General features: G+C 37.7%; 2 protein-coding genes across 4 annotated transcripts in view; both read right to left on the bottom strand.

Moving 5' to 3' along the window:
• CD226 (CD226 molecule) overlaps window positions 1-13,861 on the bottom strand; it is a 703,503-nt gene extending 689,642 nt beyond the window's left edge. For both annotated transcript variants that reach the window (XR_014175209.1, XM_081950952.1), the window contains exons 1-4: window positions 13,741-13,861; window positions 12,995-13,339; window positions 8,905-9,240; window positions 365-452 (exon numbers count right to left, since the gene is read on the bottom strand). Coding sequence is in view for 1 of the 2 variants with exons in the window: in XM_081950952.1 (XP_081807078.1) it covers window positions 365-452; window positions 8,905-9,240; window positions 12,995-13,339; window positions 13,741-13,828 (857 nt within the window). In the remaining variant the exon portion in view is untranslated. The remainder of the gene's footprint in view (window positions 1-364; window positions 453-8,904; window positions 9,241-12,994; window positions 13,340-13,740) is intronic.
• Window positions 13,862-18,815: 4,954 nt separating this feature from the next.
• The window catches only part of RTTN (rotatin), a 102,356-nt gene continuing 94,574 nt past the window's right edge, over window positions 18,816-26,597 (bottom strand). The window contains exons 46-49 of one of the 2 annotated variants that reach the window (XM_081950951.1): window positions 26,196-26,463; window positions 24,366-24,469; window positions 21,308-21,392; window positions 18,816-19,198 (exon numbers count right to left, since the gene is read on the bottom strand). In XM_081950951.1, coding sequence (XP_081807077.1) covers window positions 19,134-19,198; window positions 21,308-21,392; window positions 24,366-24,469; window positions 26,196-26,463 — 522 coding nt within the window. In that variant the 3' untranslated portion in view covers window positions 18,816-19,133. Of the gene's footprint in view, window positions 19,217-21,307; window positions 21,393-24,365; window positions 24,470-26,195; window positions 26,464-26,597 lie in introns of both variants that reach the window. The other variant, XM_081950950.1, reaches the window with a different exon arrangement.

Below are 26,597 nucleotides of genomic sequence, written 5' to 3'. Positions count from 1 at the left end.
GACTCTTAGTGATATTCAGAATGAAAGAGATAAGCCTGGAACAAAAGCCACATTTTTATGTGTTTCCAAAGGTCCATTAACTAACTTGTAATTGAACATTTTCAACCAATTGCTACAGACTAAGGCATGAAAAAACTCTTTTCCTTGGCTGAAATCAGCAAGATAGGTTCCCCTTAATGCTTCCATGCCAACTGTAACAACTTGCAGCAAAGACTACATAGTTATCCCTCCCTCCTTGTATGAAGATAAGCACAACGTTAATTTGATAAGCTACAGAAAAAGCTTTAGATATCATGACAGCATACAAATTTTTGGAACATAGTAAACTGGATGCATTCTGCTATAGTATCGAATCATATCTTACCTTCTGTATATAAGTATGATCAGAATAATCAGGATTAAAAAGGCACCGCTTCCAATAAAAATTATGTGCAGCTTAGTAAATAAAGGTTCTAAAAAGGAAATACGGTAAATATAATCAATGAGATGAAAAGTTGATTTTCTGAACAATGCATCATCAGAAGACATTTCAAATAACTTATGCTATGTATATGGAAGTATTAAATATATGAGAAAAAATGAGAAGGACAAGAAGACCAAAGTAGAGTGTATGGAATCCAGAAGAATGACTTCTCTTCTGAGATTGTTGTAATTATCTCATTGTAATTGTAATCAATTTAGAAAGTCAAGTTAATCCACATTAGCTGACTTTATTTTGAGCATAAATGGTATCATGTTTGCAGCCATGTAATGCTTATAGAAGACATTCCATGAATCAGTTCCTGTATATGAATTATAAGTTGTTGTTAGTTGCGAACTCATGTCCAACCCATCACGACCCCATGGACAATGTTCCTCCAGGCCTTCCTGTTCTCTCCCATCCTCTGGAGTCCATTTAAGCTAATGCCTACTGCTTCGGTGACTCAAACCAGCCACCTCATTCTCTGTTGTCCTTTTTTCTTTTGCCCTCAATCTTTCCCAGCATTACACTCTTCTCCAGTGAGTCCTTCCTTCTCATTAGGTGGCCAAAGTATCTAAGTTTCATTTTCAGGATCTGGCCTTCTAAAGCGCAGTCAGGGTTGATCTCCCCTAGAACTGACCAACTGGTCAACTGATCACCTTGCAGTCCAAGGGATTCACAGGAGTGTTATCTGGCACCAGAGTCCAAAGGCCTCAAATCTTTGGCACTCAGTCTTTCTTATGGTCCAACTTTCACAGCCATACATTGCAACTGGGAATACCATAGCCTTGACTATACACACTTTTGTGGGCAAAGAATTCTAAGTACAAAGAGAAATAATTTGTTGGCATCCAATGCAATGAAAAGATTAAAACTGCATTGTATTTTGTTCATAAGGAATCCTTATATGCTTCTATAGGCAGCTCCTGGCACATGGTCCTGTTAGGTAATTGGATTTGATAAACCTAGACCAGAGTTTTGTCAATCTTGGCAACTTTAAGAAGCCTTGGCTGGGGAATTCTGCGATTGAAGTCTACACATCTTAAAGTTGTCAAGTTAAGAAGCACTGTCATAGACCATTACATGGCAGCAGAGCTGTGGAAGCTTGTGGCTCTCTAAATGTAACTTCAGGTTGCTCCCAGTGGTGCTAAGAGCATATGGGCCATTGGAAGGAATTCTTTAAAGTGCAATTCTGTACAATCATCAGTTCCTTGTCCCCACCTTACAATATGAAGTTACCTTGAGTGACAGTTTATCAATCACAGATAGCTTTCAAAACATGTCCTTTAAGTTTCATTTCAAGAGGCATTAAGAAGGAAGGGGACTTTGCTTCCAACGCTGATTCAAAGACTTTCACAAAGAAGAAACTTCCAAGATAGTCATCTGAGAATCGGATATTAAGGATGTTCCATTTTTGTATTGTTAGCGAATAGTAAAATTTCTGCTTTGCTATGTTAAGACAGGCTTTAGATACTATCGCATAATAAAAACTCCTAGAGAATCTATGACACTTTTAAAAGGATTAGTTTCTTTAAATAAAAAACAGAAAGCCTGTGTGAAGGTAGTCTTTATGTTATATTTCATATAAATTCAAACCTCAAAGGCTGAGGAAGATAACGATTGTCTTGAAGAACCTTATCAAACTGATCTTCTAAAAAGACCAGGTAAAGCTGATTATTAACTTTCTATGCTACTGTTTGAGGCATAAAGCTGAAAAACTGTGTTTCCAGCCAATTTCTCAAAGCTATGCTTGGGAATAAAGCATGTCACTGGTGTGTGACTTCAAAAGCTGAAAAAGCCAACACACTCTGTTGGAATACTTCTCAGCCTATGAAAATGTGATTTAATGGAGTTATAACTATAATCAGATGGGAATTGCTGCTTTTAAAATCCTATAATAGGTTATATTTCCCAGTCTGTTTTTGAGACTCATTTGCTGCAATGAATGAGTCTCAAAAATAATAAAATACTATTTCCCTGTGTTTTGCAGATCTAATAGCAATAGCACTTAGACTTATATACCACTTCACAGTGCTTTACAGCCATCTCTAAGTGGTTTACAGAGTCAGCATAATTCCTCCAACAATCTGGGTCCTCATTTTACCCCCCCCCCCCCCTCAGAAGGTTGGAAGTCTCAATCAACCTTAACCTGGTGAGATTCGAACCACCGCGGTTATTGTTAAGTCTACCACAGCTAAACAATGTCCTTCACTTAATCTAGGCCAGTATTGGTGAAGCTTTTCACCACCGAGTGCCAAAACGGGAGCGTGCCTGTGTGCCTGTACACATGCCGGAAATCAGAACAGCAGCCACCTGGTGTGCATGGATGTGTTGGGAAGATGATCTTCTGGTGCTCCCACATGCATGAAGACCAGCTGGCCGATGCACCAGAACCCAGAAGAGCAATGGGTGATAGCTCACATGCCCGGAGAAATGGCTCTGTGTGCCACTTCCGGCACGCGTGCCATAGGTTTGCCATCACAGATCTAGGCGGAAGAATCTACCACAATGTCTCTTAACCTTGGTAGCTTTGAGATGCATGGATCTAAAACCAAGGTTGAGATGTCCTGTTCCACGGAATCATTTCAGAAGAATGAAGATAGGATGAAGTTAGAATGTGAATTTTATTAGTGGTTCTGGCCCTAAGGGTCCCCTTCAAAAATGTAGCAAATCTTAGACAAATTTAAATGCTATTGGGGACTTCAGATTCCAGCCCCCTCTTGTCTTATTCCAGGACCTCCCTGTCTAAAACTGTACAGTCCAAGGTTTTCAAATGACCTTCCAAAATAGGGATAACTTTGAGATTGGTCCAGGTGCTGATTAATTAAAAAGCACTTTGTTAAGCTGGATGACATCTTTTCTGTCACACCTCCAGTTTTCAAAGCACTTCTTCAGAATTGGCATGGAGGAGGAAGATTGGCTGACTGGTCACCTGGCCTGAATTCATAAGGTTAGGGCTGGATAATACCTAACCCTATGTATGGTATCTTCTTCAGAGTCCTTCATACCCTTAACCCTTCAATCATTACAGAGAGTTCACTTAAGTTCAGCAGCCAATTGAAATTTATCAAAGTATCTTCATCAGTGTTCTGGAGCATCCATGATTTGGAATGAAGACATGGTATACAAAAAAAAATGGTTTCAACCTTCCCCCCAACCAAACTCTGCAAACAAAATGGTCAGTTTTGACCCGAAGCCGATAAGAAAGTTGCAAACTCAATACAATACAATACAATAGTAGAGTTGGAAGGGACCTTGGAGGTCTTCTAGTCCAACCCCCTGCCTAGGCAGGAAACCCTATACCGTTTCAGACAAATAGCTATCCAACATCTTCTTAAAGACTTCCAGTGTTGGGGCATTCACAACTTCTGGAGGCAAGCTGTTCCACTGATTAATTGTTCTCACTGTCAGGAAATTTCTCCTCAGTTCTAAGTTGCTTCTCTCCTTGATTAGTTTCCACCCATTGCTTCTTGTTCTACCCTCAGGTGCTTTGGAGAATAGTTTGACTCCCTCTTCTTTGTGGCAACCTCTGAGATATTGGAATAATGCTATCATGTCTCCCCTAGTCCTTCTTTCTCTTAAGCTAAACATACCCAGTTCCTGCAACCGTTCTTCATATGTTTTAGTCTCCAGTCCCCTAATCATCTTTGTTGCTCTTCTCTGCACTCTTTCTAGAGTCTCCACATCTTTTTTACATCGTGGCGACCAGAACTGAATGCAGTATTCCAAGTGTGGCCTTACCAAGGCATTATAAAGTGGTATTAACACTTCACGTGATCTTGATTCTATCCCTCTGTTGATGCAGCCTAGAACTGTGTTGGCTTTTTTGGCAGCTGCTGCACACTGCTGGCTCATATTTAAATGGTTGTCCACTAGGACTCCAAGATCCCTTTCACAGTTACTACTACTGAGTAAGGTATCACCTATACTGTACCTGTGCATTCCGTTTTTGTTGCCTAAATGTAGAACCTTACTCTTTTCACCATTGGGCTGCATATCAGGAGCATTCAGAAATCTGCCAGCTCTCTGTTATTGGGCTAATAAGAGCTGATGGGGTAATCTAGTTTCAGAATGATAATGGTTTTGTAGTCCTTATTTATTTTATTTAATTCAGAATCTCTTTTAAAAAACAAGAACAACTAATGCCTGGGTGTTCTTTATCTCTTTGTAGTGACTGATATGCAAACAACAGAATAGTCTCTTTCTTTTTCTTTTCTTTTTTCTCAGGATTTCAAGTCAGGCATAAATTTCCACCAGTTTTAATGTATCAGCCCTATTTCCTAGAAACAAGATGTGGAAAGTAGAGACAAATCACACGTTCTGACAACCCTCCCATCTCCAAGGAGAGGAAATACTTATTAAGCCTGCTTTGAAGTTTAGTCCTAGAAACATGCAGGTGAGTGATTTCAACCTTCACTGCCCCTCGACTGCAGTTCTCTAAAAGAAACACTGACAGCTTGTCAGTTCCAACACGCTCAACCCAAACAAGCAGGTAGAGCCACTTGTTAGGTGCTTCACTACTAAAAGGTTTGCAATGTTTGCTAAGCACACAAAGTGTAAGAACAGGTCTGTGACAGCACTGAGCCTTGTGGAAGACGAAGCAAAAGTGTGGCGTGCCACCTCTGTGTGATTTCCTCTCTTGCGTTTTTCTTGTAAAAAAGAGATGCATCCAGTAATACCACCTTCAAATAGCCCAGATTCCTCTTGGGAATCTGGCCCTTTGCTATGTCATTTGCTCAGGAACAACAACACTGGCATTCCTGAACCAGCTAAGGCTGCTTTAAAAAATTTTTAAATGCTATTAATTGACTTTGCTGCCATGCAAATTTGAGGATTAGCAGTCATATTGTCTGGAATCAGGATCGGCAGCACAGGTAGCAAACAAAAGTCCCCAAATCCAAGCAGGGAGCAAAAAAAAAAAAAACCTTCCAAAAGGTCACTGCTGGCAAACAATGAAACTGATTCTATTAAAGTGATAAATGAGGCATGTTAAAAGTGAAAAAAACCACATCGAAGAATGGCTGTGGCTGACGATAAGGAAAAAGCATCAGAGTTGCAAAGGAGCAGCCTGTGAAAAGAGGCCTCTGCCTCGATTTTCTGTACCAGCCATTCCATTCTGATTGGGATGCATTCTGATTTTTAAAACAAACAAACAAACAAACATATTTTGTGGCTCAATCAACAAAAAATACTTATGAGGGACTTATGGCTTTATTGTCAATGTCTGCTATTGCTACTAATATTTAAATTGCTACGTTCATATTCACTTGGGTTTCTGCACAAAGCTTTTGGTATCTTTTCTCGGTCCTAAAGATAGAACCTTATTTTTTTCACCATTGAATTTCATTTTGTTAGATAGCTCCTAATGTTCAAGTTTGTTAAGATACAGAAGGAACTTGACAGACTTGAACATTGGACATTATCTAAGAAAATGAAATTCAATGATGAAAAAAGTAAGGTTCTACATTTAGGCAAGAAAAACAAAATGCACAGGTACAGTATAGGTGGTACCTTGCTCAATAGTAGTAACTGTGAGAGGGATCTTGGAGTCCTAGTGGACAACCATTTAAATAGGAGCCAGCAGTGTGTATCAGCTGCCAAAAAAGCCAACACAGTTCTAGGCTGCATCAACAGAGGAATAGAATCAAGATCATGTGAAGTGTTAATACCACTTTATAATGCCTTGATAAGGCCACACTTGGCCATACTGCATCAGTTTTGGTCACCACGATGTAGAAAAGATGTGGAGACTCTAGAAAGAGTGCAGAGAAGAGTAACAAAGATGATTAGGGGTCTGAAGACTAAAACATATGAAGAACGGTTGCAGGAACTGGGTATGTTTAGCTTAAGAGAAAGAAGGGGAGACTAGGGGAAACATGATAGCATTGTTCCAATATCTCAGGGGTTGCCACAAAGAAGAGGGAGTCAAACTATTCTCCAAAGTACCTGAGGCTGGGACAAGAAGCAATGGGTAGAAACTAAGCAAGGAGAGAAACAACTTAGAACTGAGGAGAAATTTCCTGATAGAACAATTAATCAGTGGAACAACTTGCCTCCAGAAGTTGTGAATGCTCCAACACTGGAAAGTTTTAAGAAGATGTTGGATAACCATTTGTCTGAAGTAGTGTAGGGTTTCCTGCCTAGGCAGAAGGTTGGACCAGAAGACCTCCAAGGTCCAATTCTGTTATTCTATTCTATCCTGGGAAATGCATTATTTCTCTTTATTACTCTCTTATCAACTTTGGCTAGCTAGCAACTTTCCTCTTTTGCCAAAACTGCTGGGAAACATGTAGAAGCAGAAATGAGGGTTAATACAAACAAGAAAAGTGAAAGAAAGCAAGAAGAACAGAAGAAGATATAGAAGAGTGGAGAAGGACCAGCCCTGTTATCACTTAAGCTCTGTGAACAAGATATCTGGACCTCAGGTTTGAAGTTGCCCATTCAGCTTCAATGGGAGCAGTTATAAAGGGAAATCAAAAGAAGGGCAGCAAAAATAGGGAGACATTCTTGCAAAGAGATCTTGTAAGAGAAGAGCTTAAGCTTGTAAGCAGTAAGAGGAGAAGATATATTTTCCTGATACTCAGATGCATTCTTGGGTCTGAGCCAGAATTCAGACTCAGCTTTGCAATGTGTTCAGTTTGTGGCATCTGCTGGTAATTGGAAAGAACCACAGCAATGAAAAACCTCTACCTGATGTTTTGGAAAATGTGTCAAAGTGCCATCAAAATAATACTCTCTGAATAGACTGTGATATAAGGTATCATCATATATTTTTTTATATATTAAGCAAATAGTTACCTGACCCGGGATAGCCAAGAGAAGTTTATTTCTATGAACAAATTAAACATGGATGTAACCATTTTGGCCTTTTCTTAATATGATGTCTAAGATTCAAGAGACAGCACTCTACAAATGCAAATGGGATTTTGTTCTGTTTTGTTTTTTTAATGGGAATTTCCATCAGTTTGACTTGTGGTCTTCTGTGTTATTCTAGGACACAGATCTGGTTCTGTAGTCTTCATTGCTTAGCCTGGTGGGTTTTTTTCAGTAGGATGCAGTAATAAGTTTTTATTTAGTTTGACACTTCTCACCTTTGCCACATTTCCTTTCCTGCCTACTTTTTAACCATTCAATTCAAGATAAAGTGTTCAACATTTTCATGCTCTTTCGTTTTTCAGATGTTTACCAGTCACAGAACAATTTAACATATATTTATTTAAGAGCAATGTAAGGAATACACACACACACACACACAATATATGTGTGTGTGTGTGTGTGTGTATGTATAGATAGATAGATAGATAGATAGATAGATAGATAGATAGATAGATGATAGATAGATAGATAGATAGATGATAGATAGATAGATAGATAGATAGATAGATAGATAGATAGATAGATAGATAGATAGATAAAATTATTATAAATAGGAATCCTAGGTTCTTGGGAACAACTCAATGTGTATGATGGCAAACTCCAGCTAAAGAACAACTGGCTGTGAGACCAAACTAAAGACCAAACTGGCCTACAAGAAAGAGCAAATGAAGAATAGAAAGGAGAGTTAGCAAAGCAAAGTCTTACATGCCCAATGCATTAAAAATGCAGCAGGCAAAACAGATAACGAAACCTGGCAATAATTAAGAGCAAGAAAATTGAAAAGTCAGACAGAATAGCTGCACAAGACCAAGCTGCAAGAACAAACACCTACAATGCCAGAACTGAAAAGACAGCTATAGACAGCAAATGCCACCTCTGCAAAGAAGCTGAAGAAAAAGTGGACCACCTAGTTAGTTGCTGCAAGAAGATCACACAGACTGACTACAAACAACGACATGACAAAGTAGCAACAATGGTGTATTGGAAGATCTGCAAGAAATACCACTTGCCTAAAAGCAAGAACTGGTAGGACCACAAAACAGAGAAAGTAATAAGAACATGAAGCACCTAAAGTGCTCTGGGACTTTAGAATTCAAGCATGCCACACAACACCCCAGACTTAACAACTGTTGATAAGAAATATTAAAAAATCTGGTTAATAGACATTTCGATATTTGGAGACAGCGGCATAGAAGAGAAAGAACGGGGGGGGGGGGATCACTAAATATAAAGACCTGCAGATAGAATGACTGTAGCAAATGAAACCAAAGATAGGACCAATAGTAATAGGTTCCTCAGGTGCAATTCCAAAACATCCACTTGAACGCCATCAGAATTGATAAAATCAGAATCAGTCAATTGCAAAATGCAGCTTTACTTGGAACAGTTTACATCCTGCAACACTACTTTTAAAATTATTAAATGACAACATTTCCTGTCTCAGGACTTTGGGAAGGACTCAATAGATGGACAAAAATGCCACATCCAGTCCAAACATCTGGCTGGCTATTTGTCTCATGACCATCATTATCTTTATCATCATCGTTATATGCTTTCCTTTAACTTACCAAAGCTATTAGTGGACAGTTTTATCCAGCCAGTTCCATTTTCTCCATTCACCTTGTCGTAAGAAAAGCGATACATTCCATAGTCAGAAGCTGTGACATCCAAAAGTACAATTGAACTTTCAGAGATACAGTCTACACGGTTTTGATAATCCGAACCATAGACTGGCATTTCAGAATCCACACACTGGATTATAAGATCTATACAGTCGGGTTGCACTCTTTCCCATGTCATTTGATTCACTGCTACATCAGAGTTAAACGGATATTTAAAAGTGACATTTTCTCCTGGTTTAGTAATCAAATGTTGAATTGGCAAGTTTGAAAATTCAAATGCTCCTGTTTTGAAAATAAATAAATAAAAGTAAGTGTGAGAGAGAGGGATAATGTCATGCATAATATATTTCTGTTCAAAAATGTTACATGCCTTGTCTACTTTAGAAGCACTGGAAACAGCTGACAAGTGAATTAAAAACAGTAATATAAAGCAGTAAAATAAACACAAGTAACATTTAAAACCACCATTTACAATATTCTACATGGTTATAACATCAATTGATCAGAAAGGTGAGAACCAATTAGATTTTTGAGAAATGCCAGGAAATATCACAGAAAAAAATAGCAATTTTAGTCTGAGTATTCTCCGTAAAATAGCTACCAATCTGCCTTCCATTGAGGACCTGTATACTTCATGAGTCAAAAAGAGGGCTGTGAAAATATCTACAGACCCCTCACATCCTGAACATAAATTGTTTCAACTTCTACTCTCAAAAGGATACTATAGGGCACTGTACACCAGAACAACTAGACACAAGGACAGCTTTTTCCCAAATGCCATCACTCTGCTAAACAACTAATTCCCACAACACTGTCAAATTATTTACTAAGACTGTATTACTATTATTATTCTCATCCTTCCTAGAATCTATCTCTTTCCTCTTACAACTATAACCATGTTGCTTGTATCTTTATAATGTATATTGTTTTGTTTCCTAGTACAATTTGATTGCTTATTAGTAACCTATGACTATCACTGTTGTATCTTATAATTCTTGATGAATGTATTTTATTTTTCTTTATGTACACTGAGCATATGCACCAAAGACAAATTCCTTGTGTGTCCAACCACACTTGGTCAATAAAGAATTCTATTCTATTCTATTCTACTCTATTCTATATGGCTATTTGGGGAATTTTGAGAAATAAAATTCACATCTCTGGAGGGTATTCTGAATGGGGTAGGAACCAGAACACTGTTTCTGAATCTTGGCAGTTTGAAGATGTGTGGACTTCCAACCCCCAGAATTCCCCAGCTGGCAATGCAGGCTAGGGAATTCTGTGAGTTGAGGTTCACACTTCTTAAAGTTGTTGAAGTTGAGAAACAGTGAACGAGATATTAGCATAATCAAAGTCCCAACCGAGCAGCAATTAAAATTTCAGCTGGGAGAACGTTCATGAATAAAAGGATGCCAGGAATACAGTCTCCTACTTCCATGTGCATACAATGGCAGCTTCCAAAATTAAAGGCTTCTAACAATGGATGGAATAAATAGTAGCGAGTACAATAATCTACAGCATCTATAAAGAAAAGCAATGATTCCTTTGGTACCTTTTCTTTTTAGATAAAGATGTACCTGCGAAAAGTACATCTCAAGAGCTTTTGACTCATTATCTAAACCCACCAGCAATAGTTTTTAAGTGCAAAATTGTTCATTGCTAAAGAGGAAAATTAATATAGTTTTAATATGACATTTTTGGTTGAAAGCAATAGAAAATATTGCAAGTGCCGTGAAAGCATAAGGCACATTTTTTTAAAAAAAATTATAAATAAACAGGTAACTTAAGCAGACGCACATTTATAGGAGGTGGAAAAAAATGGAAGAATGGAAGAAAGAACATTTCTTGTTTTTGTTACCACTGTGTTTCAACATCTCCTGCTATGCACAAATGTAGAAGACTTTTTCTGCTCAGAAAAATCCTTTCAAGATCACGTAATGGGTTAAAATATATGAAACATGGACATATATAGAACTTTTAAGATGATGAATAAAGTGAGATGTTTACCGCTTGATATTCTAAATAATAGATTAAGGGAATTGTAATGAACATTGAGCAGCGAGGATTGCCATTTATAGACAATTAAGGGTAATCTAATCCAAGATATGGAAAATGGAGAGGGAACATAAAATAAACCTCAATGGGAAACTATTGAGATTTAAAGACAGAAGCACAAATTGGGGGCATGTAAGGATGTATAATTATATAAAGATAATGATGGGAATAGCTGGGAATTGTAACCAGGTCTACATCTTGATCAAAAATAGGTTGGGGGAGGAGGGGGTTAAAAGCACAATGACTATATATGTATATTTTCTTGTTCTGTTTTTTTAAAAAGGAGCAGAATACATGTTAAAATTAATATATGTCTATCGAAAAGGAATTATAAATACCATCAACATAAAATGGAGCTTGCTCAGAAGCTAAAATACACAAAGTAAATGAAATGAAGAGCGTGAAGTAGAGTAGGGTAAGGGAAGAAGAGAGGATAGGAGAGAGGGCAAGGGGGGGTGGAGAGGAGGAGACAAATGAGGAGTGGAGGGGAGAGAGGAGAAGGAGAGAGGAAGGGGAAGTAGAGAAGGGAAGGATGACAGCGGGAAGGAGATAGGGAGGGGAAGGGGAGAGGAGAGGAAAGTGATAGACAAGGTACAACTATGGTGTATGGAGAGCAGAAGAGCTAATAATTGTTTTGCGGAGTTGATGGTAAGATGAATTGATGTAAACATTTAATAATACAATATGATGTTGGTTATGTAATAGTATACATGTATATGTTATGAAAATGAAAAAAATAAAAAACTCTATAATTAAAAAAAGCACGTAACAGGGAGGTGAAGTCTCTTGAATCAACTTTCCATTTGAACCTTCTTTTCACAAATTTCTTCTCCCTCCCTTTTTTAATGATGTTGCAAAGGAATGTTTTTCCTAGCAAAAAAGAAGTCCTAATTCCATGCAGTGAAGAAATAAGGACTCATTTTAGAGTACAAAATTGATGGGCAGGTGAACCAGGAATAGCTTCCTCCATTTCTTTCAATGTTCTCTTTCCCGTAAAATAATCTCTCCCTGTTTCATACAAGTGTTGCGAGGCTCCAAAGTGGGGGGATGTGGTGTGTGCAAAAGAAAGAGACTGCTTTATGTTTTATTCTATGCCACCATTGTAGAATAAAGCACAGTAGCCTGAATTCACGCACTGAATGAAGTCATAAAGTCATGAAGTCTTTCTCTGTCTGGGAGAGGGGTACTTTTAAAATATGATGAATAAACCTAGTTTGCAAACCATGGCATTCCCAAGACCCACAAAACCGAACCAAATAAACTATTCTTATTATTTGCACTAGGTGTGAACCCAGGCAGAGATGGTGACCATATCTGTAAAGGAACAGTCTATCTGACAGGTGATGTTTTGTTATGCTTTTCCAAAATGTACACTTGTTTGATAGAACTAATCAGTTAAAAGTAACATTGAATATCACCTAGTCTAATCCCTGGTCAGCTAACTAATTAAGAATGTGAAGACAAAGCTAAGATCTTCTTTTTCCTTGGCAGCATCCCAGCTTTAAAAATCTACCTCTGTTCTTTCTCCTTTAGAAGATATTGACTATCAGTGGCTTTGGGTGAGGAAGGAGCTGCCTGAAAATCACTGTAACATCAATGGGAAGGTAGGAAAAACTCATCTGAGAGTATCTTCAACAGAGGTGGGTTGCTACCGGTTCAGCCTGGTTCAGCTGAACCGGTAGGGGTATTTTGGCGTGGATCGCAGAACTGGCAGCAACCCAGGCTGGCCATGCCCCCGAACCAGTTCCTCGGTCACCGCTGCTGTTGCCAGCATGTTGTTTAGTGGTGTGCGCGTGTGCACAGTTCACTGTAAATTGTTCTGCACATGCAAAGTGCACACGAAGTGAACCGGTAGTAAAACCGGGAGCAACTGACCTCTGATCTTCACTGAAATTTGATTTCCTTTCAACTCTGAAAGCAAATATCCAGAATTTGAATTTACCAGTAGCTTATAAAATGAAAATAAACAGATTTACCTTACCAGATTGAACGACGTGTATTGTCTTTTCCAAGATCCCGTGTGGAAAAGTATGAAAGGAACATAGGTAAAAACCAACATCTTTCTCAGTGGCGTTGCTGAAAATCAAAGTCTTATTGTCTGAGGTAAAATTAGTGACCAGAACTCTGGCCTTATAGTTGCTTTCTATATGTAGATCATAAGGCAGCCTGAAGGCAGCAATGAGCTGTTTTGTTTGGTTCTCTTCCTTCTCCCATACCATCTGAGAAATAGATCCATTCTTTGGGCAGACACATTTAAGAGCCATGGTACTGGAGAGTTTCACAATTGAATCCACATGTTTTCCCTCTGCCATTAAAGATATATTGCCTAAAATAGAACATTTTTATTTCGTTAAACAGTGAGTCACAAAAAATATCCACTTGACACATGTGGCACTGATCAAACAAAGTCTTTTCCTCAACCCAAACTCTTAATAGTTGCACAGCAAGCTCCGGAAACCCATCTCCAAAGTTATTACTAATAATATTACAATGAGGTTATAATATTGACTACAATTTCTCCATTATCCAATTCATTTTGAATATAGTCAGATTCACTAATAAGTTAAACATTCATAGGATTGCGACACCAGAAACAAATAGCAGCGGTCTTACTTTTATTGGAATAAATTACTTTGAAACTTCATAGATTTCCAAGGCACTGAGCAGGAAGTAGGCAGGCAAAACAGCAACAAGAAAGAAATGTTTTAGTTAAGAAATGAATCTTACTTTGATAGGACTGTAGAAAAGCCATCACCAAGAAGAACACAAGGCAATTCATCTTCAGCACAGCAAAAAAGGACTGAGAGAGCTTCATCTATGCTTTCTGTGTTTCCTAGTCACATGGTAGGGAAGATCGTATTTTTATCTGAACTAGCAAGACAAAAGGCTGCATCACTTTCAGGAGCTCTTGTAGTGTAGGGGTGGCTGTGAAGAGACACAGGAAGCTTATTTACACAAGTTGTCATGAATTTAATGACAATTTAGGACACTACAGGCTAGTCTCCCCCCTTATATCAATTCCAATATTATTTTTGTGCTCTAAGTTTGTGCTAAGAAAATTGATTGATTTATGATTGATTGACCTTCCTGAATTGGTTCCTTGTTTTCTCAGTTGAATTTCTCTGTCTTAGTGTTTTGAATGGAAGCACTGGCAGCACTTTGTTGTTATCTGTAAAATTGTGCTTACTGATTCTTATGTCCTTCCTTCCCTCCTTCCTTGTGTCTTCCTTTCTTTCCTTCCTTCCTTCATTTGTTGTGCAAATGAATCTCTTTGCCAGGGAACAAATAAAGCCTTCCCTTAGCTTCAGGTCTACAGAGTTTACAGAGTCACCATATTGTACCCAACAATCTGGGTCCTCATTTTAGTGATCTCGGAAGGATGGAAGTCTGAGTCAGCCTTGACCGGGTGGGAATCGAACTCTTGACAGTCAGCAGAATTAGCCTGCAATACTGCATTCTAACCACTGTGCCATCACGGTTTATGGGTGGAGTTTTATATCTCCCATTCCATTGTCTTAGAATTATTAATACATTCCCAATCTCCAACATAGGAAAGTTCATGGTTATTGCAACAGATGTAAATCTGTTAGAGTTCCCCAAATGTTTTTGCTCAGGCAAGCAGTTCTAGCAGGGAGGGTGTTCACCCGGTCTCCCCTATTCAACAATGTCATCTTTTTGGACCCGAGTCCTGCCTTTTCAGCAACAGCAGCTGCATGTGAAACAGCATGTCCCTGGATATCTAGATGATCCTGACCTTGATAGTCTTTCATTGGGCCGAGTGGCTAGATGAACTCTCCTGTTGTCAACATGGGCTTTCTTGATTCATATAATAATGTCAAATGAGTAGGGTTATTCTTTATCCTTGTACACTGGGATTATTTTTCTCTGTGTTTTTAATCCTTGTAAGCTGCCCAGTTGCTTGTGTGATAGGTGGCTGTGTCAATCACATAAACAAACAAAATACTTCCATTTTAATCCAACAGTCGAAAGCTGTATATCACACAGCAAGTATAGCCCATCAAGTCAGAAGACAATCTTAACAGTGTTATAAGAAACGACATTGGTAGAAACATAATTTCTCAGGCTGTATCACCTAGCTGTGAAATGGAGATACTGGGAAACAAGATAAGCATTCCATTGTTCCCGGTTGCAAAGTTCCAAGGATGATATACTGAACAGAAATTCCATCATATTTAATTTAAAGTTATTCAGTAAAATGCCACATGAAAGGCTCCACTCAGGACAGCGGCACAATGCGCTTTCTGTTATCGGATGTATTATCTAAGGCCTGCAAAGCAGTGTGCCAAGATAAATTACACCTTGCACTATTCTGCCATCCGAGGTAGATAGCTGTTTTGATTTAAACTCAGGACAGGATGAGCTAGAGGCGGCGGCGGCGGCAGCAGAAGGATATGACGGTAACGTTTCAGCATTTGAAACCGCACGTTTCATCTGATTAACCTTATTATTGATATTTTATCCTACTTAATCGGGTAGCTGTTCTGGATTTTAATTTCTCTCTGTAAAGTCTTGGCTGAAACTGGCAAAGAACCCTGACTGGAAGCTGCAGAAATTCTGAGAAGGAAAAGCCTATGGGATTGACCTCATATTTTACAGATTTTCAGGACAGCAGGCAATAAAATTGCTATTTGATGAAAACCGCTTTGTCTTAAGTGAAGAATAGTCAACCCGTTCCTACAAAAGACACAGCTCAATATATAAGTTTTGCTGCATTTTTTTCCCTGAGGACGTTAATTTACCTTGCTTTGTCAAACGAACAGTCTTTACAATAAGTGCCTCATCCTTTTTGGTGTGTTGTTTTTCCATCCAAATGACATTTTTTGTTAAATTTGTAATCAAAGGATGAGGGGAGTTTCATGATTATCCATATTTACCAGGTAGCATCAAGGAAAGCTTTATTTGCAAGAGCATTGCTATTTGAGCTTGACTCTTCTTCACAGAATGAAAGATACTTCAATCCAGGAATTATCTTTTCCAGAATATGCAAAAGCATCCATTAGCATACAAACAAGAGTAATGAAAGCAATATAATCTTGACACAACATTGGGGAAAAAAATACGGAGGCATTAGTGGGATATGGCTGGGGGAAAAAAATCAAAATGGTGATGTTTGACACTCTAATCAAAGCTCTGCCTGGCTTGATTGCACCATTGTGGTTGAGTTCTCTAAAGAGATTCTTAAAAACATCTTTGTAGTTAGACCAACAGTTCCAATAAACAAGAATTCAGTGCACTGCAGGTAGTAAAAATAGTTTTGGTGGTATCCGTAACAGGAAAATAAATTGAAATGGCAGTTGCAGCAATGTGGTTGAAGCTCTGTTTGTAGGGAGAAGGTGGGTTTGCCACAACCATCATGAGTTTTGTATTTTGTTTTTAAGCGTGGCTTGTAAACATTCCTGAAAAGGGTTTCTGATAAAATCCATATTTAATTATTTAATATTGAAAGAGAAATGCAGAAATCTCAGGTACTGCAGTTGAGTTAATCTAGTCTGATTATTATGAGTCAGACCTCAGTTAATCTGTTAACATAATCCAAATAGTTAAGCATCAAATTTCCAAGGTTCTAATTTGAACATTAACAAGGGGGTTCTGGAATTTTAATGAATTGGGGTTTAAGTTGATCTGAAAAGTTTATTTTAAATTTGAGTGCTTCGCCCTTCATCAAACAGGCGAATCCAAGATGATTCATAACAGTATACTATGCAGGTAGTCCTCAGTTTACAACAGTTCATTTAGTGACCATACAAGGTTACAACAGCACTGAAAAAAGTGATTTATGACCATTCTTCAGTTACGACCTATGCAGCATCCCCATGATCAAAATCCAAATGCTTGGCAATTGGTTCATAGTTAGGACCATTGCTGTGTTCCAGGGTCTTCTGATTAACTTTTTATGACCTTCGGACAAGCAAAGTCAACGAGGAAGCCAGATTCGTTTAACAATTAGGTAACTCATGTATCAACTGCAGTGATTCATTTAACAACTGGGGCAAGAAAGTTTGTAAAATGGGGCAAACCTGACTTAAGAAATGTCTCATTTAACAACAGAAATTTGGGGCTCAATTGTGGTCGCAAGTCAAGGACTACCTGCATTAGAAGGTGAGAGTGGAGAATGGCCAAAGTCTGCACTTTTTACATCCATGTGATGCATGCTAAAAAGAACTGGGGCTCCAAGTGAAACTTTTTGTCCAGTATCATTTTTTGACTCCACCTCCTGTGTGTGTGTGTGAGGGGGGGGGGATTGTCACTCCTCTGTCACCAATTCATTTCTGACCTAAATGCTGGCATATATGTTTAATTCCTGTATGGGAAAAATATAGTAATTTGGCCAATGTATGACATGCTGTCTGGTGACTCTGGGCAATGTTTTGCAGCTGATATATTGCCCTTTGCTTTGTCACAGTTGCAACTGAAAAAATATCTTTAAATCTATGGTTTTCGGCACACAACCCACAGATGTTACTTGCTATTTCCACTATGTAAGAAATTTCCTCCACAACCCACAGAATTATAGATCTGTCAAACACAGTAGTCACGACACTTGCGTATTTTTTTTCAACAGCAATTATTGTAGAAAATGCCATGTTGCTGTTAGGTCTTTTTCTCTCATTTATATGTTTTAAATGATTTTCATTCCATTAAAATATCCAATGAAGATAACCTGAAATTTAGAAGATGGTTCATACTATATGTACAACTGTTATCAAGGACACATTATCTTCCAAAGGAATCCACTCACATAATCGACTGCGATTGATTAACATTAACTGGTGAATTATTAAGAGATGCTAAACATGTTCTAAGCTTCCTGCAAAGTGGTTTGACTATATTAAGAAATAAAGAGAATAATCTCTTGTTAAAAAATAGTTTGAGGTAAATTTTCTGGTACTCTATTGTAGCAAAAATTTACATCTCAGGCATCAATTTCTATACAGTACCAAGTAAACCACCAACATTTATGGTCTTGCATTTGACACGGATATTTTTTTTTTATAAAACTGTTTCTTACAATAGCTATATCTCTTTGTTTTAAACTTTCACTTCAGTGTTTGTGGGAATATGATCAAGTAGAAATTATTAGATGTGGCAGTCAAAAGACAATCAATTAATCAAGGGAACAAGTAAGAAATTAAGCATTTGGTTTAGACAATGATCTTCCATTTAGTCTTTCTTTTCAGTTTCTTTTTTTCCCCAGTTTCTACTTCTTTGGAGGGGGGGGAAAGGTAAATCAAATGAAGTCTTTGAAAGTGACCTAAATTCTACCTTAGAGAAGTTAAAAAACATACAAATGTTGGAAGCGATGCTTATTGTGCTAGGAAACAAAGTTAAAAATAATAATTTTAAAATATTATTTATGTAAAGCAAGGCATTCAATAATGTGACCTTGGAAGACAGAATGTGATTGGAGGAAGAGAATTCATGATGTTTCTTTGGTCTCTTCTCATCTTCCCAGAAAATGAATCAATAGAAAAATGAAGGATGGGATTACTTGACTTGACATCTGAAGCATGGTCAAACAATCCTGTTCTGTTTTTTTTTAAAAGAGCAAACTATGTAAGAGGCTAAACATGCATTAATGTAATTTACATCTCAGACTTTTTTTTCCTGTCACGATTTGTTCATCCTCAAAATTCCTCTAGAAACATTTGACAATTGCTCATGTCTCCATAGTCCTCCAGCACCTGAGAAGCTGGCTGGAATGCAGCACCCATTCTTTTTATCTCAAGACTGGGTCATTGCTCTAAAGAGACAACACTTATTTCTACAATCTCATTATTAAAACATATTTATTAATACAAGCTCAAACATTGCAAAAATATACTGTATATTCACATAATTACAATTTACAATTAGCTGCTTGATTACTTCCTTACATCAGTCTGTAACACCATAATGCTAGAATAGCATTTCCATGGAGGCATTTACTATACATTCTTCAGATTGACCTCATGTACTATTAAGTCAAAAACTGTGCAAATTTTCCTTTTCTTGATAGATAATCCCATACGAGGGATTTAATATTTAATATGCCATTTTAGTTCTCGTGTCTTTTGGAAAATCCAGTCCAATTGATGTGCCCTCGGTTAACATGGTGTCTATCAACTGCTGAGAAGCTGTACAAGTGTTTCCAGGCACTTTATGTGATACGTTTCTTCTTGACTTTCTTGTGGCTGTTGAAGACCTAAAAGGGAAATGCATTAACTTTTAAAATAACAGCTAAATGTCTGAACTGAAAAGAGACATAAAAGCCAAACCTCTTACATTGTCATGTTGTTGTGAATAGTTACAATTCTGATAGTCCATTATTTAGGCATATTAAATTAAAATACATTTTCCATTAAAATCTGACAGCCGAGTTTGAACCTGATCCAGGAACGCTTACACTAACTAGCAATGCCTCCCCCGAGTTTCTAACATTGGTTTTCCCAGACCTATCTGGTTATGCTAAAGTTTAAACCGAGGGCCACACTATTCTACAGACCTTTTTTTATCATTCAAAACATTTAGACAATGTTACAATATATTGTATAATACATAGAGCCTTACAAATCTATTTGAATGGGTGAGGACTCCATTGGTCTTTCAACCAAACAATGCCTCATTCGATATTCCCTTCTATCATTTAGAGCAGGGGTGTCCAAGCCTGGAAACTTTTAATACCTGTGGACTTCAACTCCCAGAGCTGGCTGGGGAATTCTGGGACTTGAAGCCCACAAGTTTTAAAGTTGCCAAGATTGGACATCTCTGATTCAGATCATGTTGTTTCTAAACATGCAGATTATATTGCACATAGAGTGGTCCATGTTTGAAATCTATCTGTTCTAGAACAGAAGTACTTTTGGCTATCCCATGGTTTGTTTATAGTTTGCAAACTCTTAACTCACTACTGATTTGTACTGTATTATACATTTAGCATATGAAATAGGGCACAAATCAACATTTTTAAAAAGTGTTTGTTTTTATAAAAGAGATTTAACACATGCTTAATTCTTACATTTAAAAAAAAAACGTTGATTTTAAAATGGCAATTGTCCTTTTCCTAGAATTAAATCTCTCTGTGCATGGAAATTCTATTTTCTTCCTTGCACAGGCATTAAATTGACTTTGTGTGCACAAGCTTTTGTACAACTCATTATGATTTAATGAGAGTGCTGCTTGTGCTAATTATACCTGTTATTTATTTATTTATTTTGCTTCACTATATAGCTGTTTCACTTTGTAACTAGCTTGGATGTAAATCAAGATAATCCACAATTGGTTCTCTAGAGAAGGCTATACAAGCTGGCTTTTGAAATGATTATTTTGATGTCTTATTTTTTTTTCTTTTACTGAATGTTTTATGGCTGAATCAAGAAATAGATGTGAAAATAAATAAAAAATGTATCAGAAGATGGAATACTTCTAAAGCATATACACCAACCAAATCATAATGCTCAGGAATATCCATGGGAAACATTACAGATTTCTCTCTCTATAAAATACAATGTGCTCATGATACACCTATTTTTTGTTTTTCAATTATAGACTGCATTTCTCTAAAAGTTTAATCAATATATTGTAAAGAAAAATCTCATTAAACTATGAAAACATCTGTAATATTCATCTCATCTAGTATAATGTAACACTTTTTCCTGGAAAACATAGGGGAAAGCTTAATTGGCTTTTTATCTAGTGAATTATCCAAAATTACTTTCCAGCTGTGCTGATATTAGCCTGGCAATTTCCTTTATGTTTACTGTCTGCCAGATAGGAACCTCACCCGCTGGCAACAGCCAGGAAGCAACCATTTTGTTGTTGTTGTTGTACTTGAATAATAAGTGCAGCTGGATAATCCTGATGCCTATCACTAACAAATGCATTCTACCTACAATTTTTGTTTTATTATTAACTTTAAAGAACGGTGAAATTTATAGCTAAAATTTTGGACCCAATGATTCAACTGCCTTGCTTATTCCCTAACCCACTAACATCTTGTCTGTAGAATGTACCAGTGCCATTTTCCCCAAAAAGTTATTTCCAAATCATGCATATTTCTCTCCATCGCCCTATCCATCTATTCCTCCATGCAAGCAAATATACTTTAAAAAGTAGTATCCAGAACTCATAAAATTTTTAGAAAGTTGCCTACACACACACACACACACACACACACACACACACACACACGCACACACACCACTCATCCAATCCCAATATTGTATTTTTGGGTAAAGTTGAAAATTGAACACATATTCGCATATCAAATGCTATTTGTTTGAGATGGAAACCGAACTTGTTAATAACATACATTTCTTTCCTGACATCAAAGCTTCATCCACCCTTCTTTTTATTGATGGATTCTTCAAAGTCACTTTTGCCTGTAGCAACACACACACAAAAAAAGAATAATTCAATGTTTGTTAATTCCCCTGTGCTGATGCTCTTCAAATCATTTCTTCGTCTTACTCCTTCCTTGGCAGCGGGCCATGAGGCTATGACATTCAAAAACTTAAGAATGCAAAACATGAAGGTACTTCTGTGAATTGTTTGATGGGGGTGGTGGTGAGTGCAGGAGAAAGAAAACAGGTTCAGTGAAATAACACAATAAAAAGGAGAAGCTTTTTTTTTTTTTCAAAAATAGCTGTTTGCAATGCTCAGCATAACAGAATACTCCCTACTGAATATGAACCTGCCTTACAGCCAGTCAGTACTCCAGAACAAGCGTAGGGTTTTTTTTTTTACATTGTAACAAACATTGTGTTTTAAAGATAGTTTTATGCTGTGATATACCCATGTTAATTTGCTGAATGAATGTATAATTCAGAAACTTAGTGCAAAAGAAAAATATATGGTTTAATCAGTCATATCCTAACAATCACTTGCATTCATAATGGTAAGAGCTTCATAAACTATATTAAGAACAAGACTGTAGCAACAAGAAAAATGAATATTTTCCAAGGCACCTGAGGGTAGAACAAGAAGCAATGGGTGGAAACTAATCAAGGAGAGAAGCAACTTAGAACTGAGGAGAAACTTCCTGACAGTTAGAACAATTAATCAGTGGAACAGCTTGCTTCCAGAAATTGTGAATGCTCCAACACTGGAAGTCTTTAAGAAGATGTTGGATAGCCATTTGTCTGAAATGGTCTAGGGTTTTCTGCCTAGGCAGGGGGTTGGACTAGAAGACCTCCAAGGTCCCTTCCGACTCTGCTATTGTATTGTATTGTACTGTATTGTATTGAATATTAAAGGAGATTTCTATCATATTCTACTGCAGTGTTTTTTTAACCTTGGTAACCTGAAGACATGTGAACTTCAACTCCCAAAATACACCAGCCAGCACTGCTGAATAGGGAATTCTGGGAGTTGAAGTTCACACATCTTTAAGCTGCCAAAGTTGAGAAACACTGCTCTAATGTAAACCAGACAATGCCAAACCTGGATTTTGACATTCAGTAATGAGTAAGGGTTGTAGAGAGTGAGCTGCAGAATAGGATAGATATCTTTCATCTATTAAATGGAGCTTTAATCATCTTGAACCCACAGCCATAATCTTATTGTTATGCAGTCAGTGCTTTTAAGGGACTAGTGACCTGTGCTTTTTCCATCTTGAAAGCTAGAGAAGACTGAACTGGGTTTGGGTTATTTGGTTGTTTTAGCTCTGGAGTGTAACAAAATATTGACAAACATTTTGTACGAAATTGCTGAAGAAGAGACGGCAGAGTTAGAAATGAGAGAATGAGTGGAAAACAGATCAAACTAGAGGAGAAAAAAAAAACATAACCTGAAATCCATGGAAGAAAAGAACAGCTTATTTGCCAGACTTAAAGATGGTGTTGTTTCATGCATTACATAAAGAAAAAAAATACGTGACCTTTTTAATAATAAACATTTGAACCCAGAAAATACAAGGAGATTGTCTCAAAAATTTTCCTTTGTAAAAAATAATTAGTGTACTTATACTAAAGAACCAAAATAATTTCAAATAGTATGTTTTTGACTGAAATAGGACCCGCCATTTTTGCTGCATGCTTTCATCTGCTGCAACATTGTCTTATATTAGTGAGAAAAGGGCTAAGGGCAGACACATGGCATCATAAATTCTTGATGTATTATGGGGAACCCATCAAATTGCAGACAAGACCAAGCTGGTAAGAATAGCTAACACTCCAGAATATAGGCTTAAGATACAAAAGGATCTTGACAGACTTGAATGTTGGGCCCTATCTAACAAAATAAAATGTAATGGTGAAAAAAGTAAGGTTCTATATTTAGGCAAGAAAAACTAAATCCACAGGTATAGTATAGGTGGTACTTGGTTTAATAGTAGTAATCTTGAAGTCCTAGTGGACAATAACTTAAATATGAGCCAGCAGTGTGCAGCAGCTGCCAAAAAAGCCAACACAGTCCTAGCCGGCATTAACAGAGGGATAGAATCAAGATCACGTGAAGTGTTAATGCCACTTTATAATGCCTTGGTAAGGCCACACTTGGAATACTGCATTCAGTTCTGGTTGCCACGATGTTGAGTCTAGAAAGAGTGCAGAGAAGAGCAGCAAAGAGGATTAGGGAACTGGAGGCTAAAATATATAAAGAATGATTGCTAGAATTGGGTATGTCTAGATTGATGAAAAGAAGAACTGGGGTGACATGATAGCAGTGTTCTAATATGTGAAGGGCGGCCACAAAGAAGAGAGGGTTATGCTATTCTTCAAAGAACCAGAAGGCAGGACAAGAAGTAATGGATGGAAGCTAGTCAAAGAGAGAAGCAACCTAGAACTAAGAAAAAATTTCCTGACAGTTAGAACAATTAATCAGTGGAACGACTTGCCTCCAGAAGTTGTGAATGCTCCAACACTGGAAGTTTTTAAGAAGACATTGGACAATCATTTGTCTGAAATGGTATAGGACTTTCTGCCTAAGCAGGGGATTGGACTAGAAGACCTTCAAGGTCCCTTCCAACTCGGTTATTGTGTTATCATATGCATACGATGGACGCTGCAATTTAAGTTTCGGATGTTGGAGTGTGAGTACATAATTGGGGATTTCTATCATAATCACATAAGTGTCATCATTTCAACATTCAGTTTGCTGCAGACACAACTGAATGTTTCCAACTCTTAGATTCTTTGATTTCACTGATTATATTCAATGGCAATCAACTGTATTACTGACCATATTATGAAAATGTAGGCAAGGTGGATGTGTCCTTATGTGTATAGAGAGACTGATGTATTTGTGTATGCATTATTATACACATGCAGACTAAGGGATTAGTGCCTCATTGAAAATTGAAGTACTTCTGTATGAATACATCAGAAACAAAATCCTCACGCCTTTAAAACACTAACCTTCTGATAGTTGTGAAGCAAAGCCCAAATTGCAGATGCTCCTATTCTCCGAGCTGCAAGGCTATCACTTTCCAGACAGGCAGATAGCAATGCAACAGCTTTATCTAGGAGGAAGACAAAAGACCACACATGCATCTAACCAAAGGCTATTATATTACAGTTTCAGCTTCCCCAATGCATTCTTGTGAGTAATTTCCCACTTCCTGTGATAAATATTATGGGAATGCATAGACTTATAAAAGCCACAACAATTTCATTTCAAGAAACTTCTATATCAGTGACTGCGAACCTTTTTCTTATGGCATGGCAAAATTGTGTGTGCACACGCTATCGCACTCGCTCGCATGCCCATACCAATGTAATCCTCCCTACCCACCTGCGCATGCACATGTGACCCCCCCGTGTATGCATGCATGACCCCCCCCCCCAAGTTCTGGAGGTTTTCCTGAAGTCTGGGGAGGGCGAAAATGGCCTTCCCTGGCCCCCCGCCCCCAGAAACGGATTGTTTCCAAACCTCCGGTTGGCTCATTGGGGGAATTTTTTTGCCGTCCTCAGACTTCAGAAAAGCCTCTGGAGGCTGGGGAGGATAGAAAACAGCCCCAACAGGCCAATTGGAAGTTTGGGAACGAACTTCCAGTTGGTCGGTTGGGCCTGTTTTTTGCCTTCCCCAGCCTCTGGAGGCTTTCCTAAAGCCGCGGGAGGACAAAGCAGCCTCCCCCCGCCCTCCGGAAGGCCAAAAATCAGCTGGCCGATAAGTGCATGCATGCATGCTGGCGCTCACGACTGGCGTGCCAGAAAATATGGCTACGTGTGCCATCTGTGGCATGCATTTCGCCATCACGGTTCTATACTGTAACGGAAGCTTCTTCTATTGCATTGGTGTTAAAAAGAAGACACAGAGCTTCAGATGTGAAGGAGAAAATGTGACATGGAACACACATGGGTGCATATGCAGCATCAGTTGGCAACTTTTTCACTCAGGTGTCTCAGTTTCTTTAAAAAGATGCCCAGAGGTATTCCATGGATTACGTTTCCCCCTTTAGATCTAGGCTGCTTTAGATTCCTATTAAAAGTTGTTTAAAAATAAATCTAAATGTAAGGAATAATGTCAAGTTTTCAGAACTTAAGTTACTGGCTATCTTCTTGTACTAATTATCCTATAAATATTCTATATTACACATAATCTACATTTACTATTACATTTATTATATATTGAGGGCAATGATTAAGATGCTTATTAGCCCTTCTCAGTATTAAAAAAAGTCCTATAATTCTGCTTTCATGCAAGGTTTGTAATTGTGCCTCCAAAAATTACTTTCTATTGCACTTGAGTTCTTAGTATGATTTTGTTCAGAGCATCAATTATATTGACCTTCCGTATAGCTACCTTTAAAAGATTTTCTAACTGGGTAATAAAATTTTTCCTTTCTTGGCCAGCACCTTACATTTTCCCATCCACTGTCTTTATTTATAGGTCTTTCCTCCCTCCTTTTCACCTCCAACATATGCTGAGTGATTAGGAGGACTCCTTGCAGAAAATCTTGTGTGATAGTTTACCAGAATAGTCAAACAAAGAAAATCTAGGATTCTCTGCTTCTAAAACTGAATCTTATATGATCATTGAAGGAACAATGCCCACAATAATATGTGAAACCTTTACATATTACTATACTTTGCATAGTAGTTTTGAGCCTGAAATTTTAGACTAGGGTTATTTTATAAGCTCCAACTATTCTCAACTAAATACTCTGACTAGTTATAATCCGATCCTGTATGTCTAAAAGGCACTTAGTTGGGAAGAATGACTTAAAGCCGGACAAGAGTATTTACCATTTGCTAGTATCTTGGGTTTGTTGGCTGGACTAAAGCAGATATTGTGCAGAATCAGAAGGATCGTGTCTGGATTGTTTTTATGTTTATATTTGGCCATCTCTATAAGTTGATCCAAGCCACCATTCAATTTAACAATCATTTGTTGCCCATCTTCTCCAAATGATAAATTCAGTAAGAGTTTTATCCAAGCAACAGCCAGCATGCTGAGGCTTTTATTTCCTCCTTTTGGCAATGATAGTGATAAAAAATTCTGCAGAAAATTATTCTAAAGTAGGAGAGAAAAAGATGTGGTTATTAAGAAATTACTTTTCACAATCCACTACTTCCCACCTCTGAAAATATTGAATAACCAATAAAGGAGAATATTTGTAGCTCAGGGTTCAAATTCGGGGTCCTTGG

This window comes from Natrix helvetica, assembly GCF_964273705.1.
Source record: "Natrix helvetica genome assembly, chromosome: 4".
Classification (NCBI taxonomy): Eukaryota; Metazoa; Chordata; class Lepidosauria; order Squamata; family Natricidae; genus Natrix; species Natrix helvetica.
The sequence above is the reverse complement of the archived record's forward strand: the minus strand, read 5'-3'. Positions and strand labels throughout refer to the sequence as shown.